This window comes from Nymphalis io, chromosome 17 (assembly GCF_905147045.1).
Source record: "Nymphalis io chromosome 17, ilAglIoxx1.1, whole genome shotgun sequence".
Classification (NCBI taxonomy): domain Eukaryota; kingdom Metazoa; phylum Arthropoda; class Insecta; order Lepidoptera; family Nymphalidae; genus Nymphalis; species Nymphalis io.
In genome coordinates, this window is record NC_065904.1 from 2,049,063 (window position 1) to 2,069,222 (window position 20,160).

The window sequence follows — 20,160 nt, forward strand, 5'->3', positions numbered from 1 at the left end:
TATAATGATCGGTTAAGTAGTTAAGACGTAAAAGCATAACAACCAAACAAACAAACTCACTTTTGCCTTTATAATATTAGTAAGGATCAATTAATACCATTTAAAGGAGATGTAATGGGCAACTTATTTTTTCATGTCTTCCGAACTTCCGAAACAAAATCCCAGATATTGCAGTAATGAATATGAATAAAAACAAAACGTTACCTACTGACTTTTCAAGAACATACATAAACGACTAGCAAGTAATATATGACGAGACGTCTCATTAGGTTTCATATTTGAATTCATTAAAGCGTGTTAATAATCTACATTTAATTTATAGAATATCGATTGCAAATAACGCTTTACACGAAATCTTGTATCAAGTTGCAATAATAAAGTATAAAATATTGTCTTTGAAAAATCAAAGAAAAATCACTATCAACAGAATCTCTATAATAATCTAACAACGTCTCTTTGTTGACGCTTAATTACAATAAAACAAAGGCGTTGGGATGTGTAATTTTTAAGATATCGTATGCAAAATTGCTTTGTCTCCTTGCCTTGCGAACTTGGCTGATCATAATAATTTTGCTGTTTGCTTACCGTAACGTAAGCCTTGGAAATCGCTAGCTTACTTGTGGTTTAATTAAATTCGAAAAAAAAACCATTGGATGCATTTTTTCGCTTTGATATTTTGTAACACTAAGCTTTGAGTGTCTTTGTTCTGTAAAACGGCCTTCATTATGCTGTTAACTGTAGTATTAACAATTTTATGCTGAATTCGAATTCTCCGAATTTTCAACTACTTAATCTATGTTTATAATTAATCTCTTGCTAGATGAGAGGAAGATCTTACATTTTGTGCGACATTTATAGATTGATATTACATATATTGGTACACTAACTAATAACATATTATTCAATCATATTTTTATATACTATATAATAATAATAATGTCAATCTCAAGAGAAATTACCCGTTTCCGCTCTGCGCAGGAGATATACAGGAGTATATTACAGTGCACAAGTGTGTGCGCAAACAAAAGTGCACTCTCTTTTCCCTAGCTCTCATAATCCGATGGGACAGCAATCCAACACGACCGGAAAGAGATCGGCGCAGGACCAACGGATTTACGTGCTTTCCGAGGCACGGGAGTGTACACATTTCCAATTTCCAGACTCTAGACTGCTATTAAGAATTTATCTCACAGAAAAAGCCAATAACTTTTTATTGGCCCGACCTGGGAATTGAACCCAGGAGCTCCAGGACTGCGGCTTTACATCTAGCCACTAGACCAACGAGGCAGTCATACTATATAATAATCCATTATTACATTATAATTTCAGTCAATTTGTACAAAAGTTTAATAAATTATTCTTGAAAACTTGAACTTTTCTCATGAATCACTTCGTCCAATGATGAAAACCGTATGAGAATCCGTTTTTGAGTTTATCGCGTTCGGTGGTTTTGTTTTATAATATATAGTGATACTATTATAAATGCGATGAATGCGACGATGTATAAAGCTATTGATCTTTTTTATTTCACGGTGCAAGAAACATAAATTTAGTATTTATGTATATAAATTATGGTAATTAAGCACACTTGGTTCCGGGTAATACACGATTATGTTGTTGTTCATAAAATAATAATAATAATAATAATAATATCCTGGGACTTTATTCACACACTTCCATCTGAACAAGACAGACAACTGATATACTACATATACTACTTTTCTTTTGTAAATACATACTTATATAGATAATTACACCTTAAATTACACCTTACATTAAAAATACAATGTTCTTAAAACGCGGCATAGCGTATGTCATATGAGTCTTTATTTTTTTAACCTTAACTGTAGCAAAAATAAATGTTAACATGAATTAAACTTCACTATAAATGTATGAAATTGCTATATTATAATATGATATATAGCGTATAATCGGAAAGAAACTCAATTACTTTTTATAAGGACTGTAATAGACACATGAATTTAACATTTATAAATACTTTATAGACTGCATTAAAACCATCTATACTAATTTCACGTATTTTATCATCTACATTTTATCAAATTATTTGAACCTTTATGATTATTTCCATTCTGTTGTTCGTATAAAATAAAACAATTTTACTGCTAAATAAGACACAACATTTCTAATATTATTATTGAACGTTGTTTGGTCACTTACGTTACGCATCGAGGAATGTTCTTCCAGAAATGTTTCAGGAAAATCGTCACCAAACCGTCACCGAAAATCACGCCGCCGACTATCGGTCGTACTTCCGATACAAACCGAACATTTCTCAAGAAAAACGTTTAGAAGTAATTTTATAGTGAACATATTTATTTTTTATTGTTAAGAAGTAGTTCTATTAATTTTAACGGTTTCGATACATTTCCGATCCACTCCGAATGAAGCGCAACTGGATTATTGTGTTAGCAGAATAGGAAAACGGCAACTATTACGTTTCGATTTGATTGCGACTTAAAGATAATTTACTAGTAGAATTATACCACATTATTAAAAACTAATATCGGCGTGATATCAGGTATCCATAGTTAATCATGCTAACGTTGATAGCGTGACTGATTATGAATAGGTTCGGGGTGTCACAATTTCCTTCACTAGTTCAATTGTCAAGGTGAGCAATTGCATTTGACATTTAAGTTTAAATTGTAACGGTGTATGAATGAAATGTCAGTTTTGAGTATACAATGGAATTCAAGTTTCTAACATGAAATCTTAAATTGGTACGAGAAATTATTTTATCGGAAAATATAATAGAGGCATAGTTACGTAGAATTGTTTTTTTTTTGGAAAGTGTTTCTTTATTAGCTGTTTTTTGGAAACCCAAATTTTAACACATTTGATGTTCCCGGAGATCGTTCTTTGTTTTTAGAAGAATGTGTTTGCTCTAAATTGAACAGTCAGTAAATTTCCCATTACTTATCAAAAAAAATTATAGATATAGCAGAAAATCATCAAACGCATATAGATTTCCTCACTCACGATGTCCCTTGACACTTATTTGTTGAGCCTGATCGGCTTTCTAAGTAACTCCTATATGTCAAATTAACCCAGAACAAATGATAAACCACTGCGGTGCGGACCGGGACACCACTCAGCATACGCTGGAGGCATGCCCCGCGTGGAATGCGGAGAGGGAGATCCTGGCCCGCAGTCAGACAAGACCTGTCCTTGCGAGCAGTCGTGTCAGCGATGCTCCGCAGGAAATCGGCGTGGAGGGCCGTAGCCTCCTTCTGTGAGACCGTCATGGTCCAGAAAGAGACAGCGGAGCGGGAACGGGAAAAGGCCGATCCCGCTCGGCGGAGACGCCGTCAGCGTCGTCTTGGAGCCACAGCCCCGACGCCCGGGGCTTCAAAGATAGGGCATAACCCTGGGTCCGAGGATGCGTGAGTTGGGGGCCTCGCGTGTCTTATTTCAGACGGCCCTGAGGAGGACGGCAGCCGGGATGGCCTCGCGCTACCGTACTCATTAGCGAGGAGTGCGGGGGGTAGTAGTACCCTTACCTGAGGAGAGCTCCACCGAGCCACGAGCGAAGCAAAGCACGGAAGAGGCCGCGGATGAGTTATATCAACACGATCCCGGAGCCTCTCCGATCCGTGCCGAGGACGGCCATCGAAGTGGTTTTAGTGGGTAAGAATCCCACAAAACCCAGCTCCCACCCCCATGGGAGCTAGGTGCCTACCATTCTGAAGGTTTTGCTTGCGTGGAAAAAAAAGAACAAATGATAAATATTATATTAAATGAAAAGTTTATATCGAAACACCATCAGACGAATTTATTACATGAGCTTGTATAACGTTTTCTGAAAATCCTAAACGTTGATTTTGTGCAGAAACTACAGAAGTATATACCTAATACGTTGCATATGTCTATATATAATAAATAAATCAAATGTGGAGACGCTAAGCGCAATATAATTTTATGGTCATTTTACTCGTAATAGCTTAAAGTGTGATTTATGAGATGCAAAGTGCTGTATGATTTCTACCGTAACCGTAACCGTAACAGCCTGTGAATGTCCCACTGCTGGGCTAAAGGCCTCCTCTCCTCTTTTTGATGAGAAGGTTGATTTCTACAAGATAAAATAATGGAATAATATCAGAACGACCTTACGTACCTTTCATAAGCACCACAGCAAGAATTATAATCGATTACTGTCTATTCTCACTGGATTCAATATGTTCCGTCCATTGCATACGTAATTGATATTTGACAGATGAAACACGAAACGGTTTTGCACACTACCCTACCATCAGTGAGATAGTTATCCTATCAAAGTAAGAAGGACGTATAAAGAGACTATTTGCACGATATATATATTTATTTAATTTGAATCAAATAAATAGATATATTTTATAAATTATATAAGTATATTATAAAGAAGGGATACTAATTGTTTAAGTAAGAACTCAATCTCATCATATCCCATTTTGAGAAGCCAGTTGGTCATTTGCATTTTACATTTGTAAGTCGTCAGTGAATAAATATTGATCTTCTTATTTATATATTATATTACATAGAATGGAGCTCAAGTAATTACATTGTTGACTTGTTATAGCTGATGTTCATGGAACGGTCCGGAAAACGCTATCAGTTTTGCGTTTATTAGGTGCTGGCTTATAATCATAAGGAATATTTTTATGATTCCGAAAAATTGCTTGAATTATATACTGTTGACGTACTGTAAGAACTAAATTTAATCCCTTTTATCGTCATTATGATATTATAGAGTTTATATTTATTAATTGGCAAATGATAAAATTTAAAATAGTGTTCGAAAAATACCAATGATACCTGAACAAATAATGAATGATTGAATTTCTAAATATAATAATAATTGAAATCAAAAATGTTTTTTAACTGAATGAGAAAACACAATTATCTACAAATGATTCGGTTATCTCATTACGTAAGCGAACCACAAGCGAAACACTTTCATTGTTCCCGGAGATATTGCGTTGGCCCCATCTCTGCTCATTTATAACGGTTTCAGACAAATTTCATCATACGTACTTCATGATGAACGGATAGACCTCACTGACATTATTAATCACCTTAGGTTTACGCTGAACACTTTCTGATTTCTGTTCTTTCTGAACGTCTTTAGGCGTTACTGTTTACTTAATTTTATTAAGCTTATTAAGCTTAATGACAATTGATTTCATGGTGGTGGGACTTTGTGCACGTCCGTCTTGGTAGATATCATCTACTCATCACATATTCTACCGCCAAACAGCAATATTTAGTACTGTTGTGAACCGTTTGGAAGAGTGAGTGAGTCAGAATAACTCACTCAATAGCATACGAAAATATTCAGATATACATACATCCTTATGAACATCCAATTATTTCTATACTTTTATATTTTGTGATGATAACTCCAATCATCGAGCCATTCTAAATTTACACTAATAAACAATATAATTTATAAATTACACTCGTGGCTTTTCTTTAACAGTTGTGTCTTTTTTTTTTTTTTTCTCGCTGGAAAAACACATTTATGTGTTTCCCCCACATGAGGTGGGGGGGTATGTGGGACTCGCCGGCGCTGAAGGCGCCGGAATACCCACTAAAAAACCAGCGGTACCCACTCCATCTTGTCGGGGAACGTCACGGGATCGCTTGCGCATACTACCGTGCCGTCCCGACGGTTGGCCCGCCTCTGCGGGCCTCCAAATCCTAGGGGGTACTCGGGGTACAGAGACCCCCTGGCCCCGGCGACACTCACGGCGGGAGGAGAAGATGCGCATAGCGCCGGCGTCTTCTCCCCGGTTTTCTTCGGCGAAGCGGGTCAGCGGCGGCACTCTCCTCGCGCTCCCGCTCCGCGGCCTCCTTCTGCGACATGACATTTTCGCAGAAGGAGACCATCTCCATCCAGCACCTTTCGCTACTAAGCATGGCATTTATCACGCTCGGCAGCGAAAGGTCTCCGCCGATTAAAGTCGCCAGGGAAAGGCGCTGAGGCCACCAAGCGGCACACTCCATCAGAGTGTGGCATGCCGTGTCCGTAGGCGCACCACACTCGTGGCAGGAGGGCGTTACCTCCCGCCTGACTATTCCGTGCAGGTACTTACCGAAGCACCCATGTCCAGTAAGCACCTGAGTCAGTCTGAAGGTCAGTGTACCACCTTTTCTCGTTACCCAGCGACTCAAGTGGGGACGGATCGCCTCCACTGTCGCCAGGCCTGCTGATGGGGACCTCAGATCCTCCTCCCACCTGCGAATCAGGGCTTGCTGGGCGAGAGTCCTGATTCGCAGCACCTCCTCCAACCCTGGACGGTCGCCACGCGACCTCACTTCCGCCCGGAACCGGTACACTTCCGCGAGCACCTCCGCCTGGAGCTCCCAAGGCGGATCGCCCGCGAGAAGTGTTGCCGCCGTCCACGACACCGTACGATATCCGCGTATCACCCTCACCGCTATGATTCTCTGCGGCCTTCGCAAGAGAACCTTGTTCCGAGCGGTGAGAGCGTCCACCCAGATGGGAGCACCGTACAGAGCCATGGACCGCACAACACCGGCGTATAATCGCCGGCATGGCGTTTCCGGCCCTCCTACATTTGGTAGGAGCCGGCTTAAGGCAGCAGCAGCGTTGATGAGCTTCGGGCCAAGTTGGACAAAATGCTGCCCGAAGCTCCATCTTCCGTCCAGGGTCAGGCCCAGATACTTCATGTGGGCCTGCACCTTAATCACCGTCCCCTGGACGGTGATAAACGCCCCTCGAGGGGGGCCTCGACGTGGACCGTGGAATAACAGTTGTGTCTATATAGACTGGATATCTAGCAAATAAATAATAACGGGTCAGACTTGACCTCTTGGGCTATCCTTGTAGCCATTCCTATACATACTCTCTGCAAACAGAGTCGAAATTCACGACACAACAAGATCATGAAACGAAGAAAGTGATATGCGACATTAACAATACTCCTAAAAATAATTATTGGCCTTACTTAAAAACGCTGCTAAGCGACTGTTTAATTAAACACTGATTTCCTCCCTTCAGTTATTATTGTTTTGGCATTCGAAAGAACACACACATTTTACTGGTGGTAGGGCTTTGTGCAAGCTCGTCTGGGTAGGTACCACCCACTCATCAGATATTCTACCGCAAAACAGCAATACTTGTTATTGTTGTGTTCCGGTTTGAAGGGTGAGTGAGCCAGTGTAATTACAGGCACAAGGTACATAAAATCTTAGTTCCCAAGGTTGGTGGCGCATTGGCTATAAGCGATGGTTGACATTTCTTACAATGCCAATGTCTAAGAGCGTTTGGTGACCACTTACCATCAGGTGGTCCATATGCTCGTCCACCTTCCTATTCTATAAAAAAAAGACGGAAAATATAGTCAAGACATTTTTATAAGATATATGTCAATTTTTATTTAACATACAAACGATGTTAATGAAGCTGTAAGTAGAAATTAGTTCAAATAAGTTGTCGCTGTCAACTTGACGATGATAAGAAAGTAAAAGTTATAGCGTATAAAACGGTTAGATCATTAAAGTAACGGTAAAAATATTGACAATGATATAATCATATTGTTATTATTGTGTCGTTTGAAAAGTATGCTTTAATATTGTTTTATTATTAATAATTACGGGCTGTTTAATTGTTACAGGGCATATGTCTATAGGCAATGGTGATCATTTATCATAAAGGGCCCATTTGCCTGCCTTGCAATTGCCATTTCACCTAGCTATTGTATAAAAAAATATATAAATATATAAAAATATATAGATAATCCGCCTGACCGATTTCGGACACTGTGATTCTATCACTGTCATGATGATAGTACGCGAATCCGACATGACAGGAAACAGTTCAAGCAGCTTCTTAGAATTTCTCGACAGAAAACGATAGATATAACTTCTTTTTAGCCCAACCCCACGGGGCTTATAGCAATATTCAATAATATAAATAATAACGCTATAAACAATATCATCAATTTATTAATAATTTATTTTATCAATCAATATTGAAAATCAACATTCATGATATTTTAATTATAATTTATGTCAAAGAAATTTAAATGAGTAAATAAAAAAGTGTTCTTCAAATAACAAAAAGCGAATGTGACATTATGCTGCCAAAAAACTTAGAACGAATTATACGATGTCTATATTCGTCGTCAAATATTTTCGAAAGTCACGTTAAAAAGAGTTGTATAATTTTCAAATATAGACAAGGAAATATCAAGATAAAGAGAACGCTTAAAAGGAACAATGTATTTAAAAAAATGTAGATAATCATAAACAAACAGTTGCTTTAAGTACTTATCTCTTGGACTAAGATGTAAGATGATAGCGTTATTAAGCTTAAAATTTTCTATGAGTCAAAATTCATGTCTATATACTTCAAATTAAAAGACAATATATTCAATTATTTTTATATGTAGTCCTAAATCAATATATTAAAACATTTTTATATAAAAAAAAAAAAAAACAAAAAGCCACCGCCTCGAAATGTGTATTGAGTAAAACAAAAAGTTACGCAGAAATTTCGTTTTTAAAAATAATATATATTTGTATAAATTAAAATCTTAATGAATGTACATATAATCAAAAACAAACATCAAATTATATAATGATGTACTGATTGCTACACGAATGCTAATTCGACTTTACCGCCTGACAGGTAATTAATTTCATATAAAATAGAATTGTTCAAGCAAATTACAACAATTTGCTTACAATAACAGCCTGTAAATGTCCCACTGCTGGCCCTCCTCTCCCTTTTTGAGGAGATGGTTTGGAGCTTATTCCACCACGCTGCTCCAATGCGGGTTGGTGGAATACACATGTGGCAGAATTTCGATGAAATTAGACACATGCAGGTTTCCTCACGATGTTCTCCTTCACCGAAAAGCACGAGATGAATTATAAACAGAAATTAAGCACATGAAAATTCAGTGGTGCTTGCCCGGGTTTGAACCCACGTTCATCGGTTAAGATTCACGCGTTCTTACCACTAGGCCATCTCGACTTTTTTAATTTGCTTGCGTTGTCTAAATATCAAAAATGCTTCTATAATTTTTAATTTTCTCGTAATATTTTTATTTTATCTCTACTATAACTAGTTGTTTGTAAAATTCCTATTCAGTCATCGAAATCTACATATATAATATATTATGTACACAATATATTTTATATAAATAATAATGCAAACATATTAAATAAATAAAACTACATACTTGCTGAGCTTGATCCAAACGCCGGTTTCGATTAAGCACAGTATCCGTGTGAAAAGTGTCTATTGTCGAAAAATGTCGAGGCTTTTTTCTAGCTTAGTAACTTTAAAACAATAGTTTATTGCTTTGAATCGAACGAGGTTAAATCATGAGGTCTTAAAATTTTTAATAATCCAATGTCGTTACGAATGCTTCCTACATTTAAATTATTACAAAACATGAGGGTATTAAATTATTTTTTATCTGATAATAATGAACAACTTAATTATTGTTAAAACTATTTTATATATTTCGTATTGTATACAATGCTAATACAACACTTAGTTGCATATTTTAGAATTAATGAGCTGCTGTTTATAATGACATTCATTATTATATATTTAGCATATCAGTGAAGCTATTCTGCAAGAACGAACACGAAACTCCTTGTAGAAAACGATGGTGTAAAGTTAGGAAGTGATACGACATTGGCTATATTAATTATAACATTTAAAGTAAGCCCGCATTAAAATAGCGTATCACTATAAGTCGTTTTTCAATATTTTATTAGTAAGATATGAGTGAGTCTTACGGAATGGCCTTAAAGTTATATCATTACTGCGTATTTTGTAATCCTAAGCATAATCTTTTTACTAAAACAAGCCATGCTGGAGATCCAGGCCCGGACTTAGAAATCCAAGGCCCCAGGTACTTTGGCATTTGAGGTTCTCCCATTCCGAAGCGGTTAGAGTAAAATTATATTTTTGGCTGAGTCCTTGGCTGGCCGGGACCCTAGGCAGTACTTTCCAAGCTGTTAGTAGATTTTTGAATAAAGATTTTGACTTTGACTTAAAACGACTTTGAAACATACGAAAAGCTATAGGATTATTTGTTATCATAATTATATATACTCTTTATTCCCAATCGCCTATAAAACAATATTAACGTAAGATTGTTAAATATAAAACGTATTTCATTTGTTTCAGGATCACTCGAACCAACTGCTGAATCATTTGTCCGAATCAGAAAAGCTCTTTCTATTTGGTCCTAATCACGACGGTAAGTATTTTATTAATATATTTGTACTAATTATTGTAAACCATATTAAATAAATTAAAAATAAAATAAAAAAGAAAAACAAATTTATGTGTGCTGCACAAGGACATAAGTCCTAATGAATACTGTACTTATATATAAAACTACTATAAGTCAGATAGTTTGGCCATTAAAAATATTGGCTTGAAAAAGGTTGGCTTTCTAGATATTCTCAGTAGCAGTCTGGAAATTGGCAATGTTTATAATCCCGTGCCTCAGTAAGCACGTTAAGCCGTTGGTCCTGCAGTCGCAGGACAAACGGCACGGACAGAACTCTTCCCAATCGTGTTTTTTTTTTATAGAATAGGAAGGCGGACGAGCATATGGGCCACCTGATGGTAAGTGGTCACCAACGCTCTTAGACATTGGCATTGTAAGAAATGTCAACCATCGCTTACATATCCAATGCGCCACCAACCTTGGGAACTAAGATTTTATGTCCCTTGTGCCTGTAATTACACTGGCTCACTCACCCTTCAAACCGGAACACAACAATATCAAGTATTGCTGTTTTGCGGTAGAATATCTGATGAGTAGGTGGTACCTACCCAGACGAGCTTGCACAAAGCCCTACCACCAGTGTTGGATTTGCCGTCCCATTGGATCATGAGAGCAAGAGAATAGAATGCTTCTAATGAGAGCAAGAGAACAGAGTGCTTCTGTGTCATATATTCCGCACTAGTCTTTTGAGATTGGCCGTCTTGGACGTAATCAAAGTTATATTTAATTCATCCATCATACTCTAGTAAGCATTATTTTAAATTAAACAACACAAAATGTTATATATTTCAAAACGTAACATTTTGTGAAAGATTTAGAAAACGAAATCTACTTTCACCTAACATTTTCTCCGAATCTATTCGAAGTATTTAAGATAATAGTTTAATTTAATAACCTATTTCAGATGTACATTTTGAGATAGCACATCTAAAACATCGAAAGCGTCGTAAGAGGTCGATATCAAACGACAGTCCAGACTTGATTGCTTTGAAGAAACATCTGAATATCAATCTAAGTCCGAAAACCAGTTTCCTAGATCCCCAGTTCCTATTACTGAAGAGATGGTCGAATGGAACGGAAGCTATATTCGATCAACATTCGGACGACGAGTTGGATTCATGTTATTACAAGAGCGAGAATGCTGCTTTGTATGTGTGCCAAGATGTGGTAAGATTAAATAAAACATTGCTTATAAACTTTGCTTAACAGTTCAATAAAACACAGATCGTTTGTTTTTCTATAATTAATTTGACGTTTGAAAGAAGAAGATAACAATAAACGACAACACTTGTTGTTAAAGTAGTTGATGTTTTGATAAATCTTTTATACTTATTTAGTTATTTTTCAATTGTTATAATGCAAAATTTGTCTGTCTATTTTCTCTACTAGCTCTCAAAAATAAATTAATTATAACGTTAGTCAACACGAGATAAAATTAATAACGTTAGTCAACACGAAATAAAATTAATATAATTACTGATTATTTTCAGAGAGGTATTATAAAAACTAATGACAGTTACTATTACATCCACCCACTGCCTGAAAGATTCCACAACGAAAACGCCAAACCTCATATAATTATGAAACGATCTTTAAATTACGTTAATAATAATAATAGCGACGATGAAGATACTTGTGTAGAAAGACATAGTAAACATTATAACGAAACACCTGAACCTGTGAAAAATTGGACAAAACATAGAAGGAAAAGAGAAATAAACTCACAAACAAATCTAAATGAAAACGATAGCTTAGATAAATTTAAATTAAATTTAGAACATAGAAATAAGACCATAGGTGATTTTGTTAGTAAATTAGTCATTGATGAAAACCGACAAAAAAGAGCCGTACTGCCGGCCATATTTGTTGAAACCGCTGTGTTCGTTGATAGAGATTTGTACAAACATATGACAGTCAATTTTCCCAAAGAAACGGAGAGAGAATTAGTGAGATTTGTATTAGCAATGATCAATGCGGTACAATTGATTTACCATGACCCAAGTTTAGGTAGACCAGTTAATTTTATATTGAAGAGGCTGGAAATACTTCATGAAGATCCAGTAAATTTAAAAAGACCGCACGACATCGATAGATTCCTAAGTAACTTCTGTACGTGGCAGAGATTAGAAAATCCTCCAGGAGATAATGACCCTTTGCATTGGGATCATGCGTTGATTCTAACAGGTCTCGATCTCTACGTTGTCAATAAAAATGGCAAAGTTAGCAGTCAAGTTGTCGGTGAGTCTATCTTACTTCAATTATTTATTTCCAGTGATTACAAGAAGCTAAAAACAGATGTATAATGATCCAGATGAGTTGGGTCGGTTGGCGTGGTTGGTAGACAGTTGGCGCCCAGGACAGACATTTGTGTGCATGAACATGTCTGTTTGTCCTAATTCTGGGTGTAATTATCTGTATAAGTATGTATTTACAAAACAAATATAGTTTTTGTTTTAATTTCTGCTTAGTCATTATTTATGTGCTTGCTGTGGTCTCCTTTAATTGAAGGATTGAAAGATTAAATATGTGTGCTACATATTTAAATATTCCACGATGAAATGTACTCGTAAGAGTGTATCCTTTGTTGGAGATCCTTAATAAATAAAAAAAAAATGTAGTATATCAGTTGTCTGGATTCCATAGTACAAGCTCTGCTCTGCTCTGCTCTGTGAATAATGTCCCAGGATATTATTATTATTATCCAGACAATGTTATTACATGATATGCTTTTAACATTATAGGATTGGCGCCAGTTGCTGGTATGTGCACAGTGACAAGTAGCTGTACGGTCAATGAAGGAAGACATTTTGAAAGCGTATATGTCGTAGCACATGAAATAGGTCACAAGTAAGCAACACATACATTACATATATTCTACAAATTAAACACGAGAAACATACTTTTACAAGCTTTTTATAACTTTAACTGTCCCTTTTTTATGTTTAGATCTATTTTAAGGCAATTCCCAACTGGTTGAGCTGAAATTTACCGCACACTTTTCTTATTGGTGGTACAAGACCATAAACATTTTAGCACATGGATTAGTGAAAAGCTTGTATTTGTTTCAACTTGTTTCAGAAATAGTCTCTGATTTATAATTAAAAATACTAACATTTATTTCAGCTTAGGCATGCGACACGATGGTCCATTAGCTGATAACGGCTGTGATCCTAGCGCCTATATCATGAGCCCTACCTTGGGCAGCGGGAAGATAACATGGTCACAATGTAGCAAAAGTTATTTGCAAAAATTCCTCGAGTAAGTAATAATCATAAACTTTTTTCGATAATTTATCCAAATTTAATTATAATGTAAGTATCAAAAGTAATTCATTATCCATGTGTTTTAGCACAGTACAATCTAGATGTCTTCTTGATCACGGCAATTCTGCTGGACAACTGGACCACAGTGCGGAGGGTATACTTCCGGGTGAAAGATTCGACGCTGATCAACAATGTAAGTTATTTATTATTTTTAACTTTGCGAATTGCATCCAAATCAGGATTAGAATCTGCTGTTGTCGCCAATAAGGTCCCAGTACCAATTTGGCTAATGGACAAAGTGTCAAGTAGCAATTTTACTAATGGACAAAGTACATAGGTACTTAAGCAACGCTATTTTTTATGACTCCAGCTGGTTATGCATGGCAAACAAGTAAAAAATTAACAAACATTTAAGGATGGCCTACTAAGAAAAAAGTTCTACTCCGATTGTCTGACCGATTTAGTGTATGTTTTATGTATTACCGCATTTATTTAGCACACACTCGTAGATTTTAATTTTGTTGTTAAAGCTTCAATTACATCAAATGAATACCAATATATTAAGTACTTCATAATTGGTCTAGTGACTGTTATGACGTTATCATTGGCCTTCGAGGGTTGGAATCCAGTGAGGGATTAATAAGCCCATATAGAGTGTTTCTTCTGCCCACAATTTCTCAGTGACTATTTTTAGCTATCACAAGCTTTTGCACTATAAAATATGCGGTGGTTTGTTTGTATACAATGGTAGTAGTGTTAACCAACATCGTGTTATTTTATAAAGATAAGAAAGTCGGTATATAATTCTCGTATTCAGGTATGCTCAAATACGGTAGTGGGAGTCGGCATTCAGCGGCGCAAAACTTAGAAGATATCTGCAGAGATTTGCATTGTCAAAGGGAAAGATATACTTGGACCTCTCATCCCGCGCTCGAAGGCACGAAGTGTGGAGATGACATGGTGAGAAAATTGCATTTTCTTAATTTCGTCTTACCTATACTTTTTTTTTATTTATTTATTTAATAGAATAGGAATACGAGGATATGGGCCACCTGATGGTAAGTGGTCACCAACGCCCATAGACAATGGCGTTGTAAGAAATTTTAACCATCGCTTACATCACCAATGCGCCACCAACCTTGGGAACTAAGATGTTATGTCCCTTGTGCCTGTAATCACACTGGCTCACTCACCCTTCAAACCGGAACACAACAATACCAAGTACTGCTGTTTTGCGGTAGAACATCTGATAAGTGGGTGGCACCTACCCAGACGAGCTTGCACAAAGCTCTGCCACCAGTAAAAAATACTTGTTGCAAATTGAGAATTTTGTATTCGGAATATATCAGATGTCACGTTCCTCTTTAACGGTATTGGTACCTTCCAAGATATATGCTGTATGTGATATTTTACTAAAATTACAATACCCTTATTATTCAGACACACGTTTTAGTTCAAAGTACGAGGATCAATAGCTTTTGACATCAACCACCTTCATAGAATAGATAAATGCAATTAAATTAACATTATTAAAAAAAATATTTGAAAAAGGAACACAGTTTCACAGCAATTTAATTTGTATTGTATTCAATAAAAAATTGCACATTTTAGGTTACAAGTAAAACATTTAAGTGTTTATGTTGGCGAATTATTTTTAAGCATTATGTCAAAAGAATTATAAACAAATTATATACAATAAAATATGGATGAAAAACAATTTCGTTCGCCAGAATATACAAAAAACGTTAACAATAAAAATGATGTAAAATTAATATTGAAATAAATACTTTTGATTTTCGAAACGTATTATGTAACTGTAATCTTGTAACACGATTCAAATGTTTTGTTTGAGCGTACTAAGCGTATAATATTTGAGTTTATAAAATAAAATCATAATAATCAATAGTACTGCCGCGGTGGCGAGTGCGTGGAGCGAGGTGGAGGTCGAGGATTGGGTGTGGTGACGAGTGCCCGCTGGGGACGATGGTCGCGCTGGTCGGAGTGTGCATCTGCTTGTCTGTTGGACGAACAACACGTGCCGGCTGCAGCTGGAGTCGCTGTCGCCTCCAGGCGGTGCACGAGACCCAGGTGAGGATCCTTTTTTATTTTATAGAAGGCCAGATTTTTCAGGGACAGAGTTTCTCATAATTATATAGTAATCTAGAATCCTATGACACTAGCAATCACACCACGACTAATTAACCACGAGCATTCCCAGATGAATGACGCGGTCAACTTATATCAATGGAAATTATTAATATTAGCTATATATGTAAATATATTTTTCTTCTTTTCAGACACGAGAACGGTAAAAGCTATTGTCAAGGCAATGACAAAAAGTATCAATCTTGTCACGCTCAGCAAGTAAGTGTCTCACGTTTTATCTTATAAATACTTACATATTTAAATTTACTGAACCCTCGTTGAGCAGCGCAATGAAATCAGCTCCAAACTTTCTCCAGATAGGAAAGCCAGCTGTAGGACATTTTCACGTTGCCAGCTTGTTACCATAAGAAATATCGACCGTACTTTTACTGCATCGCATCGCAGGCATCTCTATATTTTCATTTTTATTTGATTTTAGTGCAAAACTGTACCAAGAATGACGGTGAGAGAATTCGCCGACCAAATATGTTCAAGAGCTCGTGACGTGGACCCCGATCTCATTGGAACTGGTTTGCAGAGAATGGATGCTGATGGTAGGCGTTACAAAACAACAGTTTAAACTTTTATAAATTGTTATTAGTAGAGTTTACTCTCCCGAGCCCCGTAAGATGTTGATCATACGCCTGAACTCTCTCCGGTCGTGTCGGATCCCATTGGATTATGAGTGAGAGAATATACAGGGCACCTGTACGTACACACAATTGTACATACACAAATGTGCTTTGTAATATGTCGTACGCAGTTGGTCTACTCTCAATCAAAATTATAAAAATCTCCAATTTTGTAAGTGAAAAAATTTAATGGTAAAGAGCACGAGGCGGTATAATTATAATTGGAACAACTTCCATACAGATGCGAGCAGCGTATGCGCGGTGTGGTGCGACACGCGCGGGGGCGGGTACAAGTCGCGCGGGTGGGCGCTACCCGACGGCACCGCCTGCTCCACCTCACGCGACTACTACTGCATAGCCGGAGTCTGCAGGGTGAGGACTAGCTCGACACAGACATTACGACCCATCGCACACTGCTTTAACAATCAAAATAAAATTTGTATCGCCTTCTCCGATTACAGAAATTCACATGCGCAGGCAGCTCAGACACGGAGTTCGCGCTGACTCGGAACGACTGCGAATGGGAAGCTCTACAAGTTCAGACCGCCACTCCTCACAGCACGTAAGATGACGGAGCCCGTGTTATATAACGATGCGAGCGGGCGTTTTCCTCACACTGGCTGCCCGCAGGCCGCGGCGCCGCTCGGCGGGCGCGTGGCGCGGCGCGCGGCGCGGCGCGTGCCACTTCCGCTGCGTGCGCGGCGGCGCGGGGCTGGCGCTGCTGCACGCCGCCGCCGCGCGCTCCATACAGCTGTGCACGCCCGCGCCGGACGCCGCCGCGGTGAGCTCCGTACCCACTCACAACCGTTAGGTTACGTAGGACACTCCCGTGACGCGGAGCACACCGACCCGATGTTCCTGCACCACTCCATGAGTATCGAGCATTTGTCGTTCCATCGGACACTTCAAATGAAGGAATACTGAGTGTATATATATATATATATTTTATAGGATAGGAAGGCGGACGAGCATTTGGGCCACCTGATGGTAAGTGGTCACCAACGCCCTTAGACATTGGCATTGCAAGAAATGTTAACCATCGCTTACATCACCAATGCGCCACCAACCTTGGGAACTAAGATGTTATGTCCCTTGTGCCTGTAATTACACTGGCTCACTCACCCTTCAAACCGGAACACAACAATACCAAGTACTGCTGTTTTGCGGTAGAATATCTGATGAGTGGGGGGTACCTACCCAGACGAGCTTGCACAAAGCTCTACCACCAGTAGTATCCTGTGATCCTGTTGTAGTAATGATATCAGGTGGCCCATGTGCTCGTCCGCCTTCCTATTCTATAAAAAAAAAAGATCCCAGAAAGCATTCAAAATGCCTCAGTTGCTAAATTTAAAACAATTGTAAAGGAACGCTTGTGTGCTAAAAGTTATTAGACAATTAATGAATTTATGGATAATACATCTTGGGAATGAGACGATCGCCGCATGGTTATTTCTCTCTCTCTTTTTTGTAAAGATAACATGACACATGTAAAAAAAACCAGGGCTGGGTGTTTCTTTTCCGAACCGGTGGTAGTTTCTGGAATTACTATCAATAAGCAAGTTTAATGCTTCAATATTGAATAAGATTTTGATTTTTGATTAGTGGCATATATTTTAACTAGACGTCTTTTTTAATGTTTTCTTATTAAAGCAACTTTCTCATCTTTTAATCAAGAATGTTAAAAATACCAAATATACCAACCATAACATCTATACCAAAATATATATCCATTTTTGTCTAACTCGCTTGAAAACCTCATCGTTCGGTTTTCAGAGTTGCACTCAACTGAGGACACCTTACCAATACGCTACAATGGTTTGCTCGAAATACAAAGAAAGGGTTCGAAGACTTTCTGGACTTGGAATGCAGATATCTCCGGCGCTAGGTGAGAAATACCATTTTACAGTTACCATATTTAAAAAATACCATAGAGTAGAAATGCAGCTTATTAAAATTTAGTAATAATTGACAATAAGACTCGCCAGATATTTAATAAATCCGCTGGCCTTATTGTATTTACTTGTACTTTAATGTGTCTCGTAGTAAAAAGGATTTTAGTGATTCTTACAGCGGACCGATGACAGACCCTGGTAACGGTTAACATTTCTTGCAGTGCCAATTAGATTGAGCGTTGTTGACCACCATCATGTGGAAAATTTGCTACCTACCTATTCTATTAAAATAATCTTAATTTGTGGGTTGCGATCTTGGGATACCACCCTCTCGTTCCATCCGCTGAGCCTCAACTTTGGTGTATTCTGATACAGAGGACCCGGACCGGCCGTGCCGCGTGGCGTGCCAGGACGAGCGCGTGTCGCACCGGTTCTACCTCGTCAACGGCCACGAGGGCTGGTTCCCGCTCGGCGCGCCCTGCGGCCCGCGCGCCTACTGCGTCAGCGGGAAGTGTCTGGTGAGATGGCATAATGCATCTTTCATACTATTTCCAATTAATACATATAAACTTAATAAAATATTGGAGACAATTGAGTATTTTGTGATTTACCTAAAGCTTTTGATTGTAAACACACTACACCTTATTAATAGCACGAAACACTGATCTCATTGCCTTATATTTAAGTTTGAGAATTTAACAAGTTTCCATTCATGAAATAGTCTTTTGATTGGCTACTAAAAACGATTGTTCCTCAAGAATTGGTCCATTTTTATTTTCTTTATATGTCAATGATATTCTTTTCTAAGTTAAAGGTATTTATGATATTGTGTTACTGGTTGAAGATATAGACGAAATTTTATTACTTATTAAAGTTAAAAATACAAAAGACAAACTAATTATGACGATGTAAGCAAAGATTTTCAAAAGTTTAATAACAAATAATTTTAAATATCAAAAACCAACAAGTATGGACAGTTTATGACGGTATCTGCGCTAGGAACGCAGACGCCTCTTTTAATACTTCCTAAATACTATCGTGTTCTATACGATCTCCCTTCAGGAATTCGGTCCAGACGGCACTCCGTTGTCCGAGTCGCGGCTGTCGCTGCCGCTGCGCGCGCGCTCGTCGCGCCACCGCCGCAGCCTGCAGCGCGAGCGCCTGTCGGTGCAGACCTCCCTCCGCCCGCACCAGCTGCACAACCTCATCGCTGCACTCAACCTCACGGGTGAGATTGCACACACAACCCTATCACACTGTTATAATTCATACGACTGTATTTATCTGAGGGAACACTGTCATTGGTCTTGTGGCTAGTTTAAAAGGCTACAAATCCCGAAGTCTTAGGTTTAGCCCCGAATCGGATCTGTGTTACTTCACGACAGGAGAATACAAATTTTAACTTAGGATAAAAAATTATCCAGCAACCAGCTACTTCAGCAAACCTGTCTTAAACAATAATATAATTCTTTAACAGATAGCAGAATAACATTCTTTCAAGCGATACCAGAAAACATCGAAGTGGACTTCTCCAATCCCATACACATCTCCCCTGAAGACACTCTGCTGAGGAAGATACCGAGACCTACTTGGGACTGAATTATTAAAAAAATCTAACCAAGTCTAAATACGGGACGAATAAATTCGTTTAATAAGATTTGATATGTCGACACCAACAATGAATTACAGAAATTTATATGTATAAGTTTAAAAGGGACATCGTATCATAGCATTAAAAAGACGTATTTGTATAGAAATATATAATTTATATTAATTTATGACAATATTATATCAAGAAATGAAACTGATTGAACAAAAAAACTAGAATTGGACATTATAAAAATAGGATATGAAACAATACAAATTGATGTAAATTACTCACGCATCTTTTTTAACAACGCTGTTGGGATGAAGAAATTCCATAGCTATGTATGTATAATATATA

General features: G+C 37.7%; 1 protein-coding gene across 1 annotated transcript in view; it reads left to right on the plus strand.

The window, feature by feature from the left end:
* The window catches only part of LOC126774707 (A disintegrin and metalloproteinase with thrombospondin motifs 16-like), a 61,877-nt gene extending 42,057 nt beyond the window's left edge, over positions 1 to 19,820 (plus strand). The window contains exons 2-18 of the mRNA XM_050496244.1: positions 10,175 to 10,247; positions 11,188 to 11,450; positions 11,774 to 12,521; positions 13,025 to 13,130; positions 13,407 to 13,541; positions 13,633 to 13,739; positions 14,364 to 14,506; positions 15,453 to 15,634; positions 15,844 to 15,910; positions 16,131 to 16,245; positions 16,565 to 16,695; positions 16,785 to 16,885; positions 16,954 to 17,104; positions 18,097 to 18,208; positions 18,591 to 18,733; positions 19,278 to 19,443; positions 19,693 to 19,820. Of these exons, the coding sequence (XP_050352201.1) occupies positions 10,175 to 10,247; positions 11,188 to 11,450; positions 11,774 to 12,521; positions 13,025 to 13,130; positions 13,407 to 13,541; positions 13,633 to 13,739; positions 14,364 to 14,506; positions 15,453 to 15,634; positions 15,844 to 15,910; positions 16,131 to 16,245; positions 16,565 to 16,695; positions 16,785 to 16,885; positions 16,954 to 17,104; positions 18,097 to 18,208; positions 18,591 to 18,733; positions 19,278 to 19,443; positions 19,693 to 19,814 (2,865 nt within the window). The 3' untranslated portion in view covers positions 19,815 to 19,820. The remainder of the gene's footprint in view (positions 1 to 10,174; positions 10,248 to 11,187; positions 11,451 to 11,773; positions 12,522 to 13,024; positions 13,131 to 13,406; positions 13,542 to 13,632; positions 13,740 to 14,363; positions 14,507 to 15,452; positions 15,635 to 15,843; positions 15,911 to 16,130; positions 16,246 to 16,564; positions 16,696 to 16,784; positions 16,886 to 16,953; positions 17,105 to 18,096; positions 18,209 to 18,590; positions 18,734 to 19,277; positions 19,444 to 19,692) is intronic.
* The last annotated feature ends 340 nt before the right edge of the window (positions 19,821 to 20,160 follow it).